Source organism: Peromyscus leucopus, chromosome X (genome assembly GCF_004664715.2).
Source record: "Peromyscus leucopus breed LL Stock chromosome X, UCI_PerLeu_2.1, whole genome shotgun sequence".
Taxonomy (NCBI): Eukaryota; Metazoa; Chordata; class Mammalia; order Rodentia; family Cricetidae; genus Peromyscus; species Peromyscus leucopus.
The window spans coordinates 34411117-34428482 of NC_051083.1; the positions used below are offsets into that span (position 1 = coordinate 34411117).

The following is a 17366-nucleotide window of genomic DNA, read 5'->3' on the forward strand; positions in this document are numbered from 1 at the left end:
CTGTTTCGTAGTGGAAACAGAACAGGAAGTATGTATCTGATGGCACAGAAACCAGACTGCACTGAAAATGGGAAACAAAAAATTCCCCTGTCATGTTTAACAGGCTTAGAAAAAAAATGCAAGAAGTCATATGGAACCACAAAAGACCACAGATAGCAAAGAATCCCAAGGAGTAAGGACAATGCTGGAGGAAGTGAAATACTAATCTAAAACTATACTATAGAGCTATAATAATAAATACAGCTTGGTACTTGTATAAAAATAGACAGGAAGACCAATGGAATAGAATAAAGGATCAGGAAATAAAATGGCAAAGCCATTTCCACTTAATTTTTTGAAAAGGAGGCAAAAATATACTGGGGGAAAAAGAGCCCATTCAATAAATAGTGGTAGCAAAACTGAACTGGCAAGCCAGAGAATGAAATTAAATTTACCTTTCACCTTGTACAAACATCAATTAAGAATGGATCAAAGACCTCTATCTAAAGCCTGAAACACTGAAAGTTTTCAAAGCAAACACAGGCTACTCTTCAAGATATTGGGGTAGACAAGAACTTAGCAGAACACCAACAGCACAGAACTAACCCTAGTATCAATCAATGTGACCACATGAAAATAAGAAGTTGTTGTACAGAGGGAAAACAACAAGCAGAGCTAAGAGAGCCCACATAATGAGAGACAAGGGGTTAATGGCCAGAATTCACAAATTGCAGAAATCCTAAGTCCATCCATTATCCTGCAAACTTTTAACTTCCTGTTTCTTTAGGGATAAGTAGTACTCCATTTTTTTTTTTTTTTTTTTGTTTTTCGAGACAGGGTTTCTCTGTGTAGCTTTGCGCCTTTCCTGGAACTCACTTGGTAGCCCAGGCTGGCCTCGAACTCACAGAGATCCGCCTGGCTCTGCCTTCTGAGTGCTGGGATTAAATGCGTGCGCCACCACCGCCCGGCCTCCATTTTTATATATACCAAATTTTCATTATCTATTCATCTGTTGACTGACAACTAGGCTGATTCCAATCCTTTGCTACAGTAAATAAAGCAGTAATAAAAACATGGGTATGTGTGTAAATATCTTTATGGTAGGGTATGGAGTTCTCTGGGTATATATGCCCAGGAGTCACAAAGCTGGGTCATATGGTAGTTCTTTTTTAAATTTGAGAAATCTCCAAATTCATTTCCACAATGGCTGTATTAATTTGTTCTATTACCAACAGTAAATATGGATTTCCCTCTATATCCTCTCCAACTTCCATTGCCAGATTTGCTGATGACAACCATTCTGACTAGGGTAAGGCAATTATCTCAAAGCAGTTTTAGTTTGCAATTTCCCTGATAGAAGAGACACTGAACACTTTAAAAAATAGTTATTGATAATTTGCCTTTCTTTGTTTGAAAACTGTCTATTCAGTTCATTGCCCATTTGTTGACTGGCAGTTTTATCCCCTTAGTATTTTATTTCTGAAATTCTTTGTGAATTCTGCATAGTTGCCCCTTGTCTGAAGTACAAGGTTATGTAATCTCAGAAATAAATAAAATCACAGTTCTCTCTCATATGCAGAATCTAGCCAATAATATATGTATATAAGTAAAAACATGGGCATGTGGGTACAGTACAACATGAAGAAAGAGAACAAGAAAGGCTAGGTATTAAGGGAATGAAGATGGAGTGACTGAAGGTAATAGACACATGTTATGAAAGATAATATAAAGCTAATTGTTTTCCTAGTTCTAACTCTGCCATGGATTTTTTTGGGGGGGTTTTGGTGGTAGATTAGTGCACAAAATATATTCAATACTGAAAATGTAAAATTTAATGTGAAGCTTCAGAGCTTCTGTTTTGAATGCCAATTCTAACTTTATATAAGCTCATTAAGTTATATAGACTTTGGCTATGATTAATACTGATGTGGGTGTTTTTCCTTATTTGCAAGTATTTACATAATAAAGTTTATTAAAAATACTTCTGATAAGGCTGGGTGATGGTGGCGCACACCTATAATCCCAGCTCTCTCTCGGGAGGCAGAGGCAGGCGGACCTCTGTGAATTTGAGGCCAGCCTGGTCTACAGAGCGAAATCCAGGAAAGGCACAAAGCTACACAGAGAAACACAGTCTTGAAAAACAAAACAAAACAAAACAAAAAACTTCTGATAGACCAGGTATATGGGAATAATATAGGTCCAGATCTAATTTCATAGTATCTAGACTACTTAATTAATCATGCATCAATTAATTAATCCAGGTGGTAGTCTAAATGCTAAAACAATGGCTTCTCCAACACCACAAAAAGCTAAAATGTGAAGTGATGTGTCTTAGCTACTGCTCTATTGCTGTGAAGAGGCACCATGACCAAGACAACTCTTATACAAGCCCCTGGGGGCTTTTAATTGGGAGCCTGCTTACAATTTTAAAGGGTTAGTCCATGATCATCATGGTGTGAAGCAGACAGACATGGGTTAGAGTAGTAACTGAGAGCTTTACATCCTGATTAACAAGCAGCAGGCCGAGAGACAGTGGGCCTGGTGTGGGCTTTTGAAACCAACAGTGACACATCTTCTTCAACAAAGCCACATCTAGTCCTTCCCAAACAGTTCCACTAACTGGGGAATCAAGCATTCAAAAGATAAACCTTTGGGGCCATTCTCATTCAAACCATCACAAGATGCTATACAGATTAAGGTATCTTTCCAGGGTAGAATTTTTAAAGTTCCCTCTGATGCCAAAACTTGAGATATTAAATGATTTAACTACAGGATGCAGGTGTGGCTGAATGGTAGATTTCTGTAGCTGGAAGTTTCTTCAGTCCTGCCCAGCCCTGCAGTCAGAACGAATCTCTCCCACCTGTATCCCACAGCCACTTGGTCCCAAGTAAACACACAGAGGCTTATATTATTTACAAACTGTAAGGCCTATGTGTCAGGCTTCTTGTTAGCTAGCTCTTATAACTTAACTCAACCTATTTCTATTAGTCTATATGTTGCCACATGTCTGTGGCATTACCAGTTTACTGGCATCTTGTTGCTCCTTGGGAGGCAGGCTGGCATCTCCTCTCACTCTTTCTTCTCCTCTCTCTCTAGTTGGAATGTCCCACCTAACCTTATTCTGCCTCGCCACTGGCCAAACAGCTTTATTAACCAATCAGAGCAACACATATTCACAGCATACAGAAAGACATCCCACAGCACTTCCCCTTTTTTGTCTTATAAAAAAGGAAGGTTTTAACTTTAATTTAGTAAAAATCACATGTAATAAAAGTCACCAAGCAAGAATTACAGTTACAATATCTAGTCTATTTGTATTTGGTAAATTTAAAGAAAATATTCTATCATCTATCCTATATTTGTGAGTCTAAAGTTTCAAATCTAATTTATCTTTTATCATAACCAATGAAAATTATAACTATCTAGTCTTCAAATCCATCAAAGACCCCAGAAGTATATACTATTACCTAAGTAAACAGGAAGTATACTGCAAGCAACTTCCATAATTCTAGAAATGACAGAGACATTTGGATGCCTGGACAGTCATCCAAAGTTCCTCTGTAACATTGGGGCATCTATCTGCAGCCCACAGGCCTAGAGGCTCTGGCATAGCTTTCAGTGAAGCAGGAAATTTTAAGGGCTGTTCCACCCATTCTGGCAAAGTTCATCAGTCACTTCTCTCCATGTCCTGTAGAATGTCTGCAGTTTCTCCTGCAAAGCAGAAACAAGAAGAACCATCTTGTCTTGCAAAGCTCAGTGGTCACCTTCCTGTGGGTCCTGCATGTACAACATACTGTCAAGCAGTCAAGGCAAGGGCACTTTTTTGCCCAGTAGCTAAGTTTTGCCACAAAGAAAGCAAACTCCACCATAATGAGTTTCTTTGATGCCCATCATTCTCTTTGAAGTAATTGGTGTTGCCAGGAGCAGACGTGTCTCATTGTCCAGAAAAGTCTAAGTTATTAAGACATTTTAAATGCGATATTCTGCAGGTCTTTGAAGTTTTTGAAGATTATTTACCTAATTGAAATATATCTAGAAAGACAAATATGGTATGTACTCACTCATAGGAAGATGCTAGATGTGGAACAAGGATGACTGGACTGCTATTCACATCACCAGTGAGGCTACCTGGAAAACGGGACCCCAAGAAAGACACGGAGAAATGGATGAGATCTACATGAACAGCCTGGACATGAGTGGGAGCAATGAAGGGTGAGGATCGAGGGAAAGAGAGAGGGAGATCCTAGCTGGATCAAGAAAAGAGAGGGAGAACAAGGAATAGGAGACCATGGTAAATGAAGACCACATGAGAAAAGGAAGAAACAAAGAGATGAAGAGGCCCACAGAAATCCATGGGGATAACCCCACAAAGGACTGCTGGCAGTGGTCGAGAGACAGCCAGGACTGACCTACTCTGGTGATGGGATGGCCAAACACCCTAATAGTTGGGCCAGAAACCCCATACAAGGACTGAGGAATCTGGATGCAGACATCCACGGCTAGGCCCCGGGTGGAGCGCTGGGAGTCTAATTAGTGAGAAAGAGGATGGTTTATATGAGCGAGAATTGTTGAAACCAGGGTTGGATAAAGCACAGGGACAGATAACCAAATGAATGGAAACACATGAACTATGAACCAAAGGCTGAGGGGTCCCCAACTAGATTGGGCCCTCTGAATAGGTGAGACAGTTGATTGACTTGATCTGTATGGGAGGCATCTAGGCAGTGGTGCCAGGTCCTGGGCTCGTTGCATGAGTTAGCTGTTTGAAACCTGGGACTTATGCAGGGACGCTTGGCTCAATCTGGGAGGAGGGGACTGAACCTGCCTGGACTGAGTCTGTCGGGTCGATCCCAGTCCTCGGGGGAGACCTTGATCTGGAGGAGGTGGGAGTGGGGGGTGTGCTAGGAAAGGGGAGGGGGGCGGGGGGGGAGAGCAAGGGAATCTGTGGCTATTATGTGGAACTGAATAGTATTGTAAAATAAATAATAATAAAAAAAATGTAGAAATATATCTATGTATATCTAGAAAACTTAACATGACTATAAGTTTGATTATCATAGATGACTAAATAATCTGTATTTCTTTTTCTTTTTTTTTTTTTTGATTTTTCGAGACAGGGTTTCTCTGTGTAGCTTTGCACCTTTCCTGGGACTCACTTGGTAGTCCAGGCTGGCCTCGAACTCATAGAGATCCGCCTGCCTCTGCCTCACGAGTGCTGGGATTAAAGGCGTGCGCCACCACCGCCCGGCTAGTATTTCTTAATTATATATTACAATTTAAAATAAGTTGCATAAACATAATACCTTAAACAAGAGTAGAAATATATATATATAGTATAACAAAATTAACTTTAAATTTGTATCAATAAACCAAAATCCATAGTAATATAAAACATGTAAGATTATAGAAAAGGGGAAGTGCTGTAGGATGTCTTTCTGTATGCTGCGAATATGTGTTGCTCTGATTGGTTGATAAATAAAGCTCTCTGGCCAATGGTGAGGCAGAATAAGTTTAGGTGGTACATTTGAGCTGGAGAGAGAGGAGAAGGAGAATGAGGAGACACTGTGAGCGGCTGCCAGGAGAAGCAAGAAGTGAAAGTACCCATAAGCCCGAAGCCATGTGGCAATGCATAGACTAATAGACAGTTTGTAAGTAATATAAGCCTCTGTGTGTTTACTTGGGTCCAAGCGGCTGTAGGACTAGGAGGGACACAGGAAAACTTCCGACTACAGAGTGCTTGCTTAGCATATGTAAGTTCCACAGTTTTATTTCCAATACCACACACACCCACACACACACAAAATGATGTAAATGGTACCTCACACTCAGTAGACCCATTTGTGAAAAAGTGTCCTTAATTTAAGGAAAATGGGAGTCAACATTAGCAGAAACCAATAATTCTAGACTTCATTCTTTTTAGGGCATAAAGACTGAGGTAAAATAGACTGATGGGACAAGTTATCAATTTTCCCACATGAGATGTAGTTTTACAGTAGCACATGCTAGCGGGACACCTTAAAGGTCTAGTTAGCCATAAGTACCTTAGTTTGGACCTGGCAGATAGAATAGCTGCCATGTCTCATTCCTTTCCCCAAAGATTAGGAAAATGGAGCTCACCTGTTACACAGCATGCTAATAGTAGGGTACCTAATTTCATGCTACATTCATAGTTGAGCTTTGTTTAAATAAAACTCTATATAAGCTTAACTGAAGATTGCTTGCAGGTACAGACATTAGCCAAACTGGAATACACCAAATCAACATACATATAATACTAAGATGTAGGAATTAGAGTCCAGCTTATGAAAAATAATATAGAAATCTATTATTTTGTAAGCCAATTAAAATGTTTTTTAAAAAGGAGTTATTCTACATAGCTGTATAATACTGCTCCTAGAAGCCACTGCTTATAAAGCAAAAATACCAGTGCCAGGTATGTGGTACTTCCTTACTAATTGTTGGCCAGAGAGGCCTCAGAGACTTCCACAACAATACAAGCTATTACTACTATTCCTCTTGACTACTTACCCAAACTAGATGATAAGATCTTATTGCTAAAGACAATACACACCTTGTTTACAAGATATAAGAAAGCAGGCTGTAATTGAGATGGATGCTTCCTTCTTGCTGGCTAGATTTGATAGTGCTGGATGCTGCTATGCAGGCTGCTAGGGGAGTAAAGACATTAATGGTCTTACCAGCTATTGTATGCTACAATGCCAACCAGTCAGGCAAGATGTATCCACTGATACAATAGTGGCACAACTGTTATAGGATAAAGTAGGTGCTCTTGGACTGGATTTAAAGCCAATTCCATAGGAGGGAATACAAGTCTAATACTGTAAACCCTACCAAAACCCTATGGCAGGGAAGGTTATGGATCCAGGGGCAGGGCTTACTACTGTTTAGCTAAATTTAACATGGCATCAAACTGAAGTCCTAAATATTTACATTTAAACTTATAGACAAGTGATACTCCCAGATTTGATCAGAGCTTTTCTTTGTAGTGAATGACAGTAACAATGCTTCATATAAATAATGGTTGAGTACTCAGAATCAGGATATTCATTTATGCCAACCCCTCTGAGGCACATGGAACACAGTAAAAGAGTGTGTGAAAAGAATGTAAGAGCAAGATAATAGGAAAGACATGATAAAGCCATGTCAAAAATGATCTCACAGCAGCTTGCTTGCACTGAGCTTACATAAGACCAGGAGTGTCACTAGCCAATCATAGATCAGAGAAGGACTTATAGGACCCTACCCTCTGTGGTAGTTTGAATGAGAATGGCCCCCAAAAGCTCATGTAAGTTACCTCTGTAAGTTGGTAGAACTGTATAAGAAGCATTAGAAGGTGTGGGTTTGTTGTAAGAAGTATGTCACTGGGCATAGGCTTTGAACATACATCATTCCAAGTTAGCATTCTCTGTCTTGGGCTTATGGATCAAGATGTGAGACCATAGCTATTGCTCCAGTGCCATGCTTGTCTGCCTGCTGCCCTGTTCCCCGCCATGATGGTCATGGACTCTAACCCTCTGAAACTGTAAGTCCCAAATTAACTCTTTCTTCTGTAAATTGCCTTGGTCATGGTGCTTTGTCACAGCATCAGAAAAATAACTAAGACACCCTACCAGCCGAACTATCAGTAACTGATGGATTCTGGGGAAGAGATTATGATTGCCTTCAGTTGTGAGATAAATGGTGAACCCATGAGGCTCCAATGGACAGTTGTAAAGCTGTGGCCACAGAGATAAGTCTTAGTTAAAATCAATGATCACAAGCAAAAACAAAAACAAAAAAGGCATGAATGTGAGAAAGGGGACCTATGGAAAAGGGGAGGGAATGTGGTAGGGATAGAAGAGAGATAAGAGAGAATGAGGAACCATAATAAACAGAATATAATGCCTACATATATGAAATTGTCAAACAACAGTTAATCAATTTAAAATGTTTTATTTAGTCAGGCATGGTGGTGCACACCCTTAATTCCAGCATTCCCAGAGGTAGGCAGATCTCTCTGAAATCAAGGCCAGCCTGGTTTTGAGTTCCAGCACAGCCAGGACTACATAGAGAAGCCTTGTCACAAAAAACAACAAAAAATTATTTTAAAAAAGGAAATAGAGTCCAGAAGAACATGCCGAAATGAAAGAATATTATTAGACAATGGAAAAGTAGTAAATACCAAACTTTTGGCCTCAAACTTGTGGTAATCCTCCAGCCTCAAATTCCAAGTGCTGAAATTATATTTACAACCCCAAGTGTGCTTGGATGACATCTAAAGCAGCAGAATAGCAGTGAAAGGCAACAGAAAAACAGTCCTATGACCCATACTTGTCTGGCCTCTAACTAAAAAACTGCTATATTATAGGTTATTCGGAGTCTTTACTAATGTTCATTTCAAAGGTTAACTAAATGACAGAAACGCTAAAATATAAAGTTCAAAGAGCTGTGTTGTATAACAATTCCCTCCAAGATTGAAATATTCCATCTTGCAGAGAAGATCCTTGAGCAGAAAGTAAACAATTCAAGATAGCTTTAGGAAGTCCTTGAAACTGACCAGATTCATGAGGCCCCTTCCTGACAGAGTAAATAATAAAAGCTAAAACTCCCTCTCAGGTGGAAGAAAGCTGAGCTGCAAAGATGACTCTCAAATGGGAGTCAAGCTGCCAAGAAGACTCAAACAAGCTGAGTTCCATGGAAGACTCTCAGAGGAGAAGAGCTGCAAAGATGACTGGGACCAGAGCAACTGCCTGCAAGAGGCAGAAGCCAGCAGAGCTACCTGGAGGTTTAGACCAACTGAGGCACCTGGAAAAGCACTCTCCCACCTGCTGAGCTGCCTGCAGGCTGTGCAGTGTGCTCCAGGTTCCCAGGTTTGTGAACTGTCACTCATGCTGGGGTGGACTTTGATGAAGCAGCTGTCTTTGAGTCATTTCTGATCCTGTAAGTAAGCCCAGTAAAACTCACGGGCTCACCTAGTGGGACTCTTGGTGGTATCTGTCTTTAGTCTGTCAGAGGTTTCCTATCTGCGGTAGGTAGACACATATGTTACATCTCCCCAGGAAAAGTTTCGTCATACAACAAGCTGGCGTATTCAAATTGTTTCAGGTAGAATGGCTAAAAGCATTTTAAATTTAAATAGTTTCATACTTCTATCAGCATTAATCTTGAAGTTTCACTCAATTACCATGTAATGTGAACATTTTAAAAATCTAGATTATTTCTTAAACTAGATGAAAAACCCAATTATCTAACAAACATTTAAAGTTACTCAATATTTTTAAAAGGTTGTCAAACTAACCTTTTTTCTTCTCAGAAATCTGTTTCTGAATTTATTGGTAATAAATCCCCTTGGTCCAGCAAACCGTAAACGCTGGTATTTAGCCTGAATATACATGCTCTTCTGTACCAGATGTGACTTAAAATGGGGCTGGAATCTGCCACCCAAAAAGTTCTGTAAAGGATCCAAAAAAATTAAATGTTAAAAATACAGTTCCCCAATCTAGTCTAATAGTATAACAAACAGAATAATATTCACAACAGCCCTTGATTCTAGGTACCACAGATATTTTAAAAATGCATTAATACCAGTGCTAAAATATAATTTCTTCAAACTAGATACTAGTTTATTTTCTGTACTTTTTAAAAAAAAAAAAACAACTTTGCTCTATAGAAAATAGTTTTTAGAAAGGGTTAGTAATGAGCCTAGGGAGATGGCTCAGTCAGTAAAGAACCTGCTAAGCAAGCATGGGGACTCGAGTTCAGATCTCCAGTACCTGACTATAAATGCCAGGGATGGGGGTGCGCTAGGGAGGTACTGATAGGCAGATCCCTGGAGTTTAATGGCAAGCCAGCCTATGTGAATTGTTGAGTTCCTGGTTCAATGAGACACTGTTTTCAGAAAGTAAGGTGGATCTAGTTTCATTCTTCTACATTTTGATGCTCAAGTTTCCCAATACCATTTGTTGTAAGCTATTGTTTTTCTGCAGTGTTTATTTTTGGTATCTTTTAGCATGAACTTATATTCAGGTTCTTTATTCCATTGATCTGTGTTTATTTTTTTACAAGTACCATGCTAGTTTTATTACTATGGATCTGTAGTACAGCCTGAAATTATATATGTTGATACCTCCTACACTATTCTTTTTGTTCAGTTGTTTTGGTTATCCTTGGGTCTTTTGTGCTTCTATATACATTTTAAGATTGTCTTTTCTACGTTTATGACAAATGTCCCAAGAATCTACAGATTGCCTTTGGAAGGCCAGTGATTTTCACACTACTGAATCTTCTGATCCATAAGCATGTGAGCTCTTTCCATGTTCTCGTGTCTTCCTCAACTGTTTCCAGCATTGTCTTAGAATTGTTTTTGTTTCTTTAGTTAAGTTTATTCTCAGGTATTCTCTGTGTGTAGTGTTCTGAATGAGATTTTATCGATTTCTTCAGTATGTTTGTCATTGGTATACAGGAAGGCTACTAAATTTTACATATTAATTTTATACTCTGTCACCTCACCAAAGTGTTTTCTCAGTTCTTCGAGGTTTATTTTGATGGAATATCTAGAGTCTCTAATCCTATCATTTGCAAAAAGGACTCATTTGACTTTTCTTATGTGTATCCCTTTTGTCTTACAGCTCTAGTGACGATTTCAAGCATTATACAGAATGGCAGTGCCTTGCCTTGTTCCTGATCTTAGTAGGAATGCTTTGGGTTTTTCTTCATTTATGATGAAGCTGGCTAGGTTTGTGACATAAAACCTTTATCATGTTGAGGTATGTTCCCAACATCTCTAACCTCTTCATGACTTATTTTTTTAGATTTGTTTTGCCTGAATGTGGATATGTGCACTACATGAATACAGTGCCAACAGAGGCCAGAAAATGGAACGGAATCCCCTGGAAGTGGAGTTATGAATGTTTGTAAACTACCAGGTGCTGGAAACCAAACCTGAGTCTTCTCCAAGAGTAATGAGTGATCTTTGCTGAGCTATCTCTCCAGGAACACGAACCCCATGACTTTAATCATGAAGGGCTCCACTGGTCATGTGATTTCTATCTTTGTATTCATTTAGGCAGTGAATTACATTTATTGATTTCCATATTTTGAACTATCCCTGTATCACTGGAATGAAGGCAACGTGACTAAGACAAACACATTTTTTATTTAATTCAGAAAATATGCAACTACTGATATATTTTATTTTACTTCTATGTACATCAGGTAGATTGAGCTTTATTTTTCTTTTATTTTTGTTGTTGCTGTCTTTGTCCAGTTTGGTATCAGGACAATACTGGCTTTGTAAAAAAAGTTTAGAAGCATCCCTTTTCTACTTTATAAAATAATTTGAATGTACTGGTGTTAATTTTTTGGAAGTGCTGTGGATATCACTCTATATAAATAAAACACTGATGGCCAGTGACCAGACAAGAAGTATAGGTGGGACAAGGAAAGAGGAGAATTGGGGAAACAGAAAGAAGGAGGGGGAGACACTGCAGCCACCGCCAGGACAAGCAACATGTAAAGTACCAGTAAGCCACGAGCGACGTGGCAAGGTATACATTTATAGAAATGGGTTAATTTAAGATATAAGAACAGTTAGCAAGAAGCCTGCCACGGCCGTACAGTTTATAAGTAGTATAAGCGTCTGAGTGATTATTTTATACTTGGATTGTGGGACTGCGAGGCTTGGTGGAACCTGGAGAGAAGCTCTCCAGCAACATGGAAGGTCTAATAGAATTTTTCAATGAAATCATCTGGCACTGGAGGATTTTGGTGTGAGAATTTTTATTACTACATTTTTTGTTTGTTTGTTTTTCAAGACAGAGTTTCTCTGTGTAGCCTTGGCTGTCCTGGACCTTGCTCTGTAGACCAGGCCAGCTTTGAACTCACAGAGCCCCACCTGCCTCAGCCTCCTAAGTGTTGGGGTTAAAGGCATGCACCACCACCTCCCAGCTGGTTTGTCTTTTTAACATTATTTCACCTTGGTCTAATTTTGGTAGGTCATATGCATCTAGAAATTCATCCATTCCTTCTAGTAGAATATAGGTTTTCAAGGTATGTCCTTATGACTTTCATTTCATTGATACCTATTTTCATATCTCACTATTCATAACTAATTTTATTAATCTGAGTGTTCTCTTCCTTGGAGTTAATCTGGCTAAGGATTTATCAATCTTCTTTATTTTCTCAAAGAACAAATTCTTTGTCTCACTGATTCTTTGCATTTTTGTTTGTCCCTGTTTCATTAATTTCTACACTGATTTTAATTATTTCTTCCCTTCTACTATTTTGTCCAGTTTTTTTTTTTCTGTTTTTTTTTCCCCAAGGTCTTTAGATGCATCACTAGTAGAGATCTCTCAATTTTTTTTGATGTCTCATCCTGTACAAAAGTCAACTCCAATGGATCAAAGACCTCAATATAAGATCTGGTACCCTGAATCTGCTAAATGAGAAAGTAAAGAGTATACTTCAACATATAGGTCTAAGGGTTTTCAACATATACGCATAAAGATTTTCTGAATAAGACTAATAGCATAGGAAATAAGGCCAATGACTAATATCTGGGATCTGGTGAAACTAAAAAAAACTTCTGCATAGTATGAGAAACCATTGAGTGAATAAAGAGGCAGCCCATAGAATGAGGGAAAATATCTGTCAGTTATGTATCTGATAAGAATTACTAACTAGAATATAGAAGGGACTCAAAAATCTAAATTCCTTAAAAACAAACAACCCAAATGGGCTAAGGGACTCACTCAACAGAGGGTTCTCAAAAGAAGAAATACAGATAGCTAGAAAACACTTTTAAAAGTGTTCACTATACTTAGTCATCAGGGAAATGTATTTTAAAACTATTTTAAGGGCTGGAAAGGGCTTAGCAGTTAAGGCTTCCAGAAGACCACAGTTCTATTCCCAGCATTCACACAGCAGCTCACAACTGCCTATAACTCCAGTTTCGGAATTTGACACCCTCTCTAGCTTCTACAAGCACTGTATGCACATGGAATACAGACATACATGCATGGAAAGTACCCATACACATAAAATTTTAAAAAATAAAGCTACTTTATGAGTCCATCTCCCCCGAGTCTGACTGGGTGTCATTAAAGATACAAAGGACAACAAACACTGGCATGGTTGTGGGTAAAGGGGACCATTTACACAACACCAGTGGAAGTGCACACTAGTGTACCCACTTTAGAAATCAGTCTGGAGTTTCTTAAAAAAATTAGATTACCATATGACCCAGCTATACCACTCCAAAGAAATTTAAATCCTACTACAGAGACATTTGCACATCCATAATCATGGTACCTCTATTCACAATAGTTAGGAAACAGAATCAGCCTAGATATCCATTAACTGATGAATGGATAATGAAACTGTAGTATGCATACACAATGGCATTTTATTCAGTTATGAAGAAAAATGAAAATAAGGAAAGTGCAGGGAAATGGATGAAACTAGAAAAACCGTATTCAAGGTAATCCAGGCCCAGAAAGACAATGCATGGTCTCTCTTATGTGCAGATTCTAGCCTCAACTCTTTATCTATGGAATCCAGGAAGCCCAAGAGTGGACAGTGGACTCTGTTGCTTTAAGGGAGTAGGGACAGCAGCATACAGGCAAAATCAAAGTGGAGGGGGGTACTGGGAACAAAACTGTCCAAACAGGGACTTTTAAACTTTGTGTTTTACATTAACATGAGATTTTAAAGATAAGCAAGAAAGAAAACATCACAGTTTAATAGTAACTGATGTGTTTATGTGAAGAGTAGACAAAGATGTACTGGCAGGTTTTTTTATGTCAACCTGACACAGACTAGGGTCGTCTGGAAGGATGGAACCTCAGCTGAAGAACTATATCCATCAGATGAGACTGTGGCATGTCTGTGGGGAATTTTCTTAATTAATGTTTGAAGTGGGAGGGTCCATCTCACTGTGTAGTGCTGCCCGTAGGCAGGTGGTTCTCAACTGTGTAAGAAGGTAAGCTAAGCAAACCATGGAAAGCAAGCCAATAAGTAACATTCCTCCACAGTCTCTGCTTCAGTTGCTGCCTTGGCTTCCCTTGATGATGACTGTAACCTGTGAGCCAAATAAACCCTTTCTACCCCAAAGATGATTTTGGTCTGTGCTTTTTCATAGCAACAGAAAAGGAAGCTAGGTCAGCGTGACACTGTGGAAAGGGGTGGGGAGAAAGAACGTAAGAGCTGTGAGATAATGAGAAGGGCTGGGGAATGCCATTTTCTAAGCATGATACAACCAAGGCAATCATAAACTAGCACATCTAATAGTCAGCTACAGATGGGAAAGAAGACCATAAGGCCCTATCACACACTATAGAAATGCACACTAATACACACTAAAGAAACTAACATTCTGGGAAAGGGGAGGCATAGTACCCAGTTATGTTGCCACTGATAAGCCCACCGTGGTATAATGGATAGTTTCAAACCCAAAGTCATACATACACCCCTAAACTCTGTGGGACACAAGACAAAAACACATTTATAAGAAAGTAGGGGGCAGACGGGTGGGAGTAAAAGACACAGTTGGGGCAAAAGTAACCTGAATGTATTATATATGCATCTAAAGTTGTCAAAGAAGAAAATTTATCAGTAAAAGAAAAATAAAGTGGAGGACAACTAAGGAAGTCATCCAACGTCTACGTCTGGTCTCCAAATGCTTGTACATGTGCATCTGCATGCACAAACACATACAGACACGAAGAGAAAAGATAAAAGAAGTTGAAATGAATTCTTGGTATTTATCATACTAAAAATATATCTTCAAAAGTTGTAATTAGCTAAGTTTATTTTTTTGATTTATGGTGATTATGTCAAGTACAAGCGAAGGGGAAAAGATATTAAGTAAAAACACCTATAAATCAAAACCTTTAAACTTTATTCCTGGGACTGGGAAGATGGGACTTGCCACTCTTCCCAGAGGACCCAAGTTCAGTTCCCAGCACTCAAGTTGGGTAGCTCACAACTGCCTGCAACTCCAGTTCCAGAGTATCTAATACTTTCATCTGGCCTCCATAGGGGCCTGAACATATGTGCATACCCTCACAGACACTAAAATAACATACAATTTATTCACTTTTCTTTACCATAAAATAGCAAATATTAATTGTATGAATGATGAAAACTAAATTCTGCCTATATATTGTCCAGTATAGTAGACATAGAAGACTATAAATATTTTCGGTTTTGATCTTATTTTGTACTGGAGGTGGGAAGAAGGCAGAATCTTTAGTTTTGTCAGACATAAACCAATCTTATGCAAACTTTCCCAGCAATTCTACAAACCTCCCTCCCTCCCTCATCTCATACTCTCCTTGGGGCTAATTACATTTCCAAGCAACCTCCTAGGACAGTTTGAGAAGTGACCCAGCCCACATGTTTACACATGGAATCTACTCTGCCCTACTAAGTCTTAAATCTTTGGTAATTTCTAGAAACAGCTACATTATTATTTGAAAAAAGGGTTCCCCTAGTAAAAATGAAATTCAAAGTCAAATTCTCATTAAACATCACTATTAAACTAGTAATCATTAAGTATACATTCTAGAAATATTCACAGAAACCAAAACACTAGTTTATAGCTATTGTTTAAAATACCACAAAAACAGCTTTTAATTTACTAATGCAACATTACTTCCAATATATAAGCTCATGGTCAGACATAAATGAAAAACAACACTCAGTACCTTGAAAGGTCTTTTAGAGCCTCTTCTATTTTGATGATTTTCTTCAACTCTAAATATCTTCTGAGTAATGCCATCTTTTCTCTGCATAGTATAATTCTGAATAAAAAGTATTAATATGGGTTAATATATCTTAAGGGTTACTTTAAAAACTATTCTCACCAAATAAGACATATATTTGAAGATAAGACCCCAAATCAGGGAGCATGGAGCTTACATACTTCTTCTCTCATATGACCCATGCTAGTTTGTGAGGGGCCAGTTTCATTCACGCCTGTGAGAAGTGTGAAAAAAAACACTCTGTATAACACAATGATTAACTTTTGGAAAGTGGACTATAAATCTAATATTGACTCATGTATGCATCTTTGAAAGAAAGAAACCCATTGCCATTAGGACTTGGTAAAGGTTGTCTATTGTCCAAGAAAAACCACAAACTCTCCACACTGCTGGTAGACAAGTTAGCCTAACATAGACTTTAATCGACTGAAGGTGATATTCTTATAATCTCTTGGGAAGGCCCAGAAATAAGAGAAAGAACCACATTAGCAATCTAACTACAGAGAACCTGAATCCTCTAGCAGAAACAATTAAGATGGTATCCATTCTCCAGTTTCCTATTTATAAAATCAATAGTCTTATTACCTTCTACTTAATCCATTTCTGTGGAGTCTGGCCAGAGGGAGGATTGTACTAAGCAGTTGCTGACATGGCTCCTAATAATTTCCATCAATGATCCTTCTCTTTGTGGCATGATCTAGTAGCTTGCTTCTTGTAATAACCGTAAGGTAAAGTAATGGGATATTACTTCTAATATTATGTTACAAACTAACTGCCTCCCATCATTTAGTCATCACTTACAGAAGAGCTGTTGGCTATTACTTCATGATCTATTCTATAAGCGAATCTTTAAAATCGAGAGAGTAGTGGTTTTGTGGGGATGGAAACATGTAATAATTAAGCAGGCATGAGAGCTCTTACTGGGTAATGACAATATCGTATGCAGGCATGGTAGCATATGCCTGTAATCCCAGCATTCAGGGCGTGAAGGAAGATGGGTTACAAAGTGTAGGATTGCCTGGAGTGTACAGCAAGTTCCACTGCTTAGCCTGAGCAACCAAGTGAAATCCTGTCTTAAGTCCAACAACTGGACTACAGTGATGACAACAACACATCTTGAAGAATTACTAAAAATCACCAAATTATACACCTGAAATAAATGAACTTTATAGTGTGTAAGTCCTATTTTAATGAAGTTGTTACCAAAACATTTAAGAAAATTAGTGCTATAACAAATGAAATTTCTACTAAATCAAGAGAAGAGCTTTCTTCTGTCATAAATTCTTTTAAGCCTCAACACTGTTATAACACATAATAAAATTACAAGCACTTTGAAAAGTATGTATATATGTATATATATTTATAATGCACAAAAATGAAAAACTTGAAACTCCAATCTTACTATGTAAGGTTTCTGAATAAAATTTGATTTTATAAAATGTGGAGGCTTTTGAAATCCATCAGCACGAATAGTCTTCACCTTTGAAGAACTGGGACACTGATGATTCCTAATAAAGGGAAAGAAAGAATCTTGTTACTTTAATCAGTTAAAGAGAAAAAAACTTGAGACACATAACACAACAGTAAAATTTCAATGATCTGTCACTACTAAAATTATAAATGACA

At 38.4% G+C, this 17366-nt stretch overlaps 1 protein-coding gene across 3 annotated transcripts in view; it reads right to left on the reverse strand.

The window, feature by feature from the left end:
* Nucleotides 1-17366, reverse strand: part of Bclaf3 (BCLAF1 and THRAP3 family member 3) — a 67933-nt gene that overhangs the window by 11487 nt on the left and 39080 nt on the right. For 2 of the 3 annotated variants that reach the window (XM_028873238.2, XM_028873239.2), the window contains exons 9-11: nt 17143-17248; nt 15684-15779; nt 9278-9430 (exon numbers count right to left, since the gene is read on the reverse strand). In XM_028873238.2, coding sequence (XP_028729071.1) covers nt 9278-9430; nt 15684-15779; nt 17143-17248 — 355 coding nt within the window. The remainder of the gene's footprint in view (nt 1-9277; nt 9431-15683; nt 15780-17142; nt 17249-17366) is intronic. The other variant, XM_037199405.1, reaches the window with a different exon arrangement.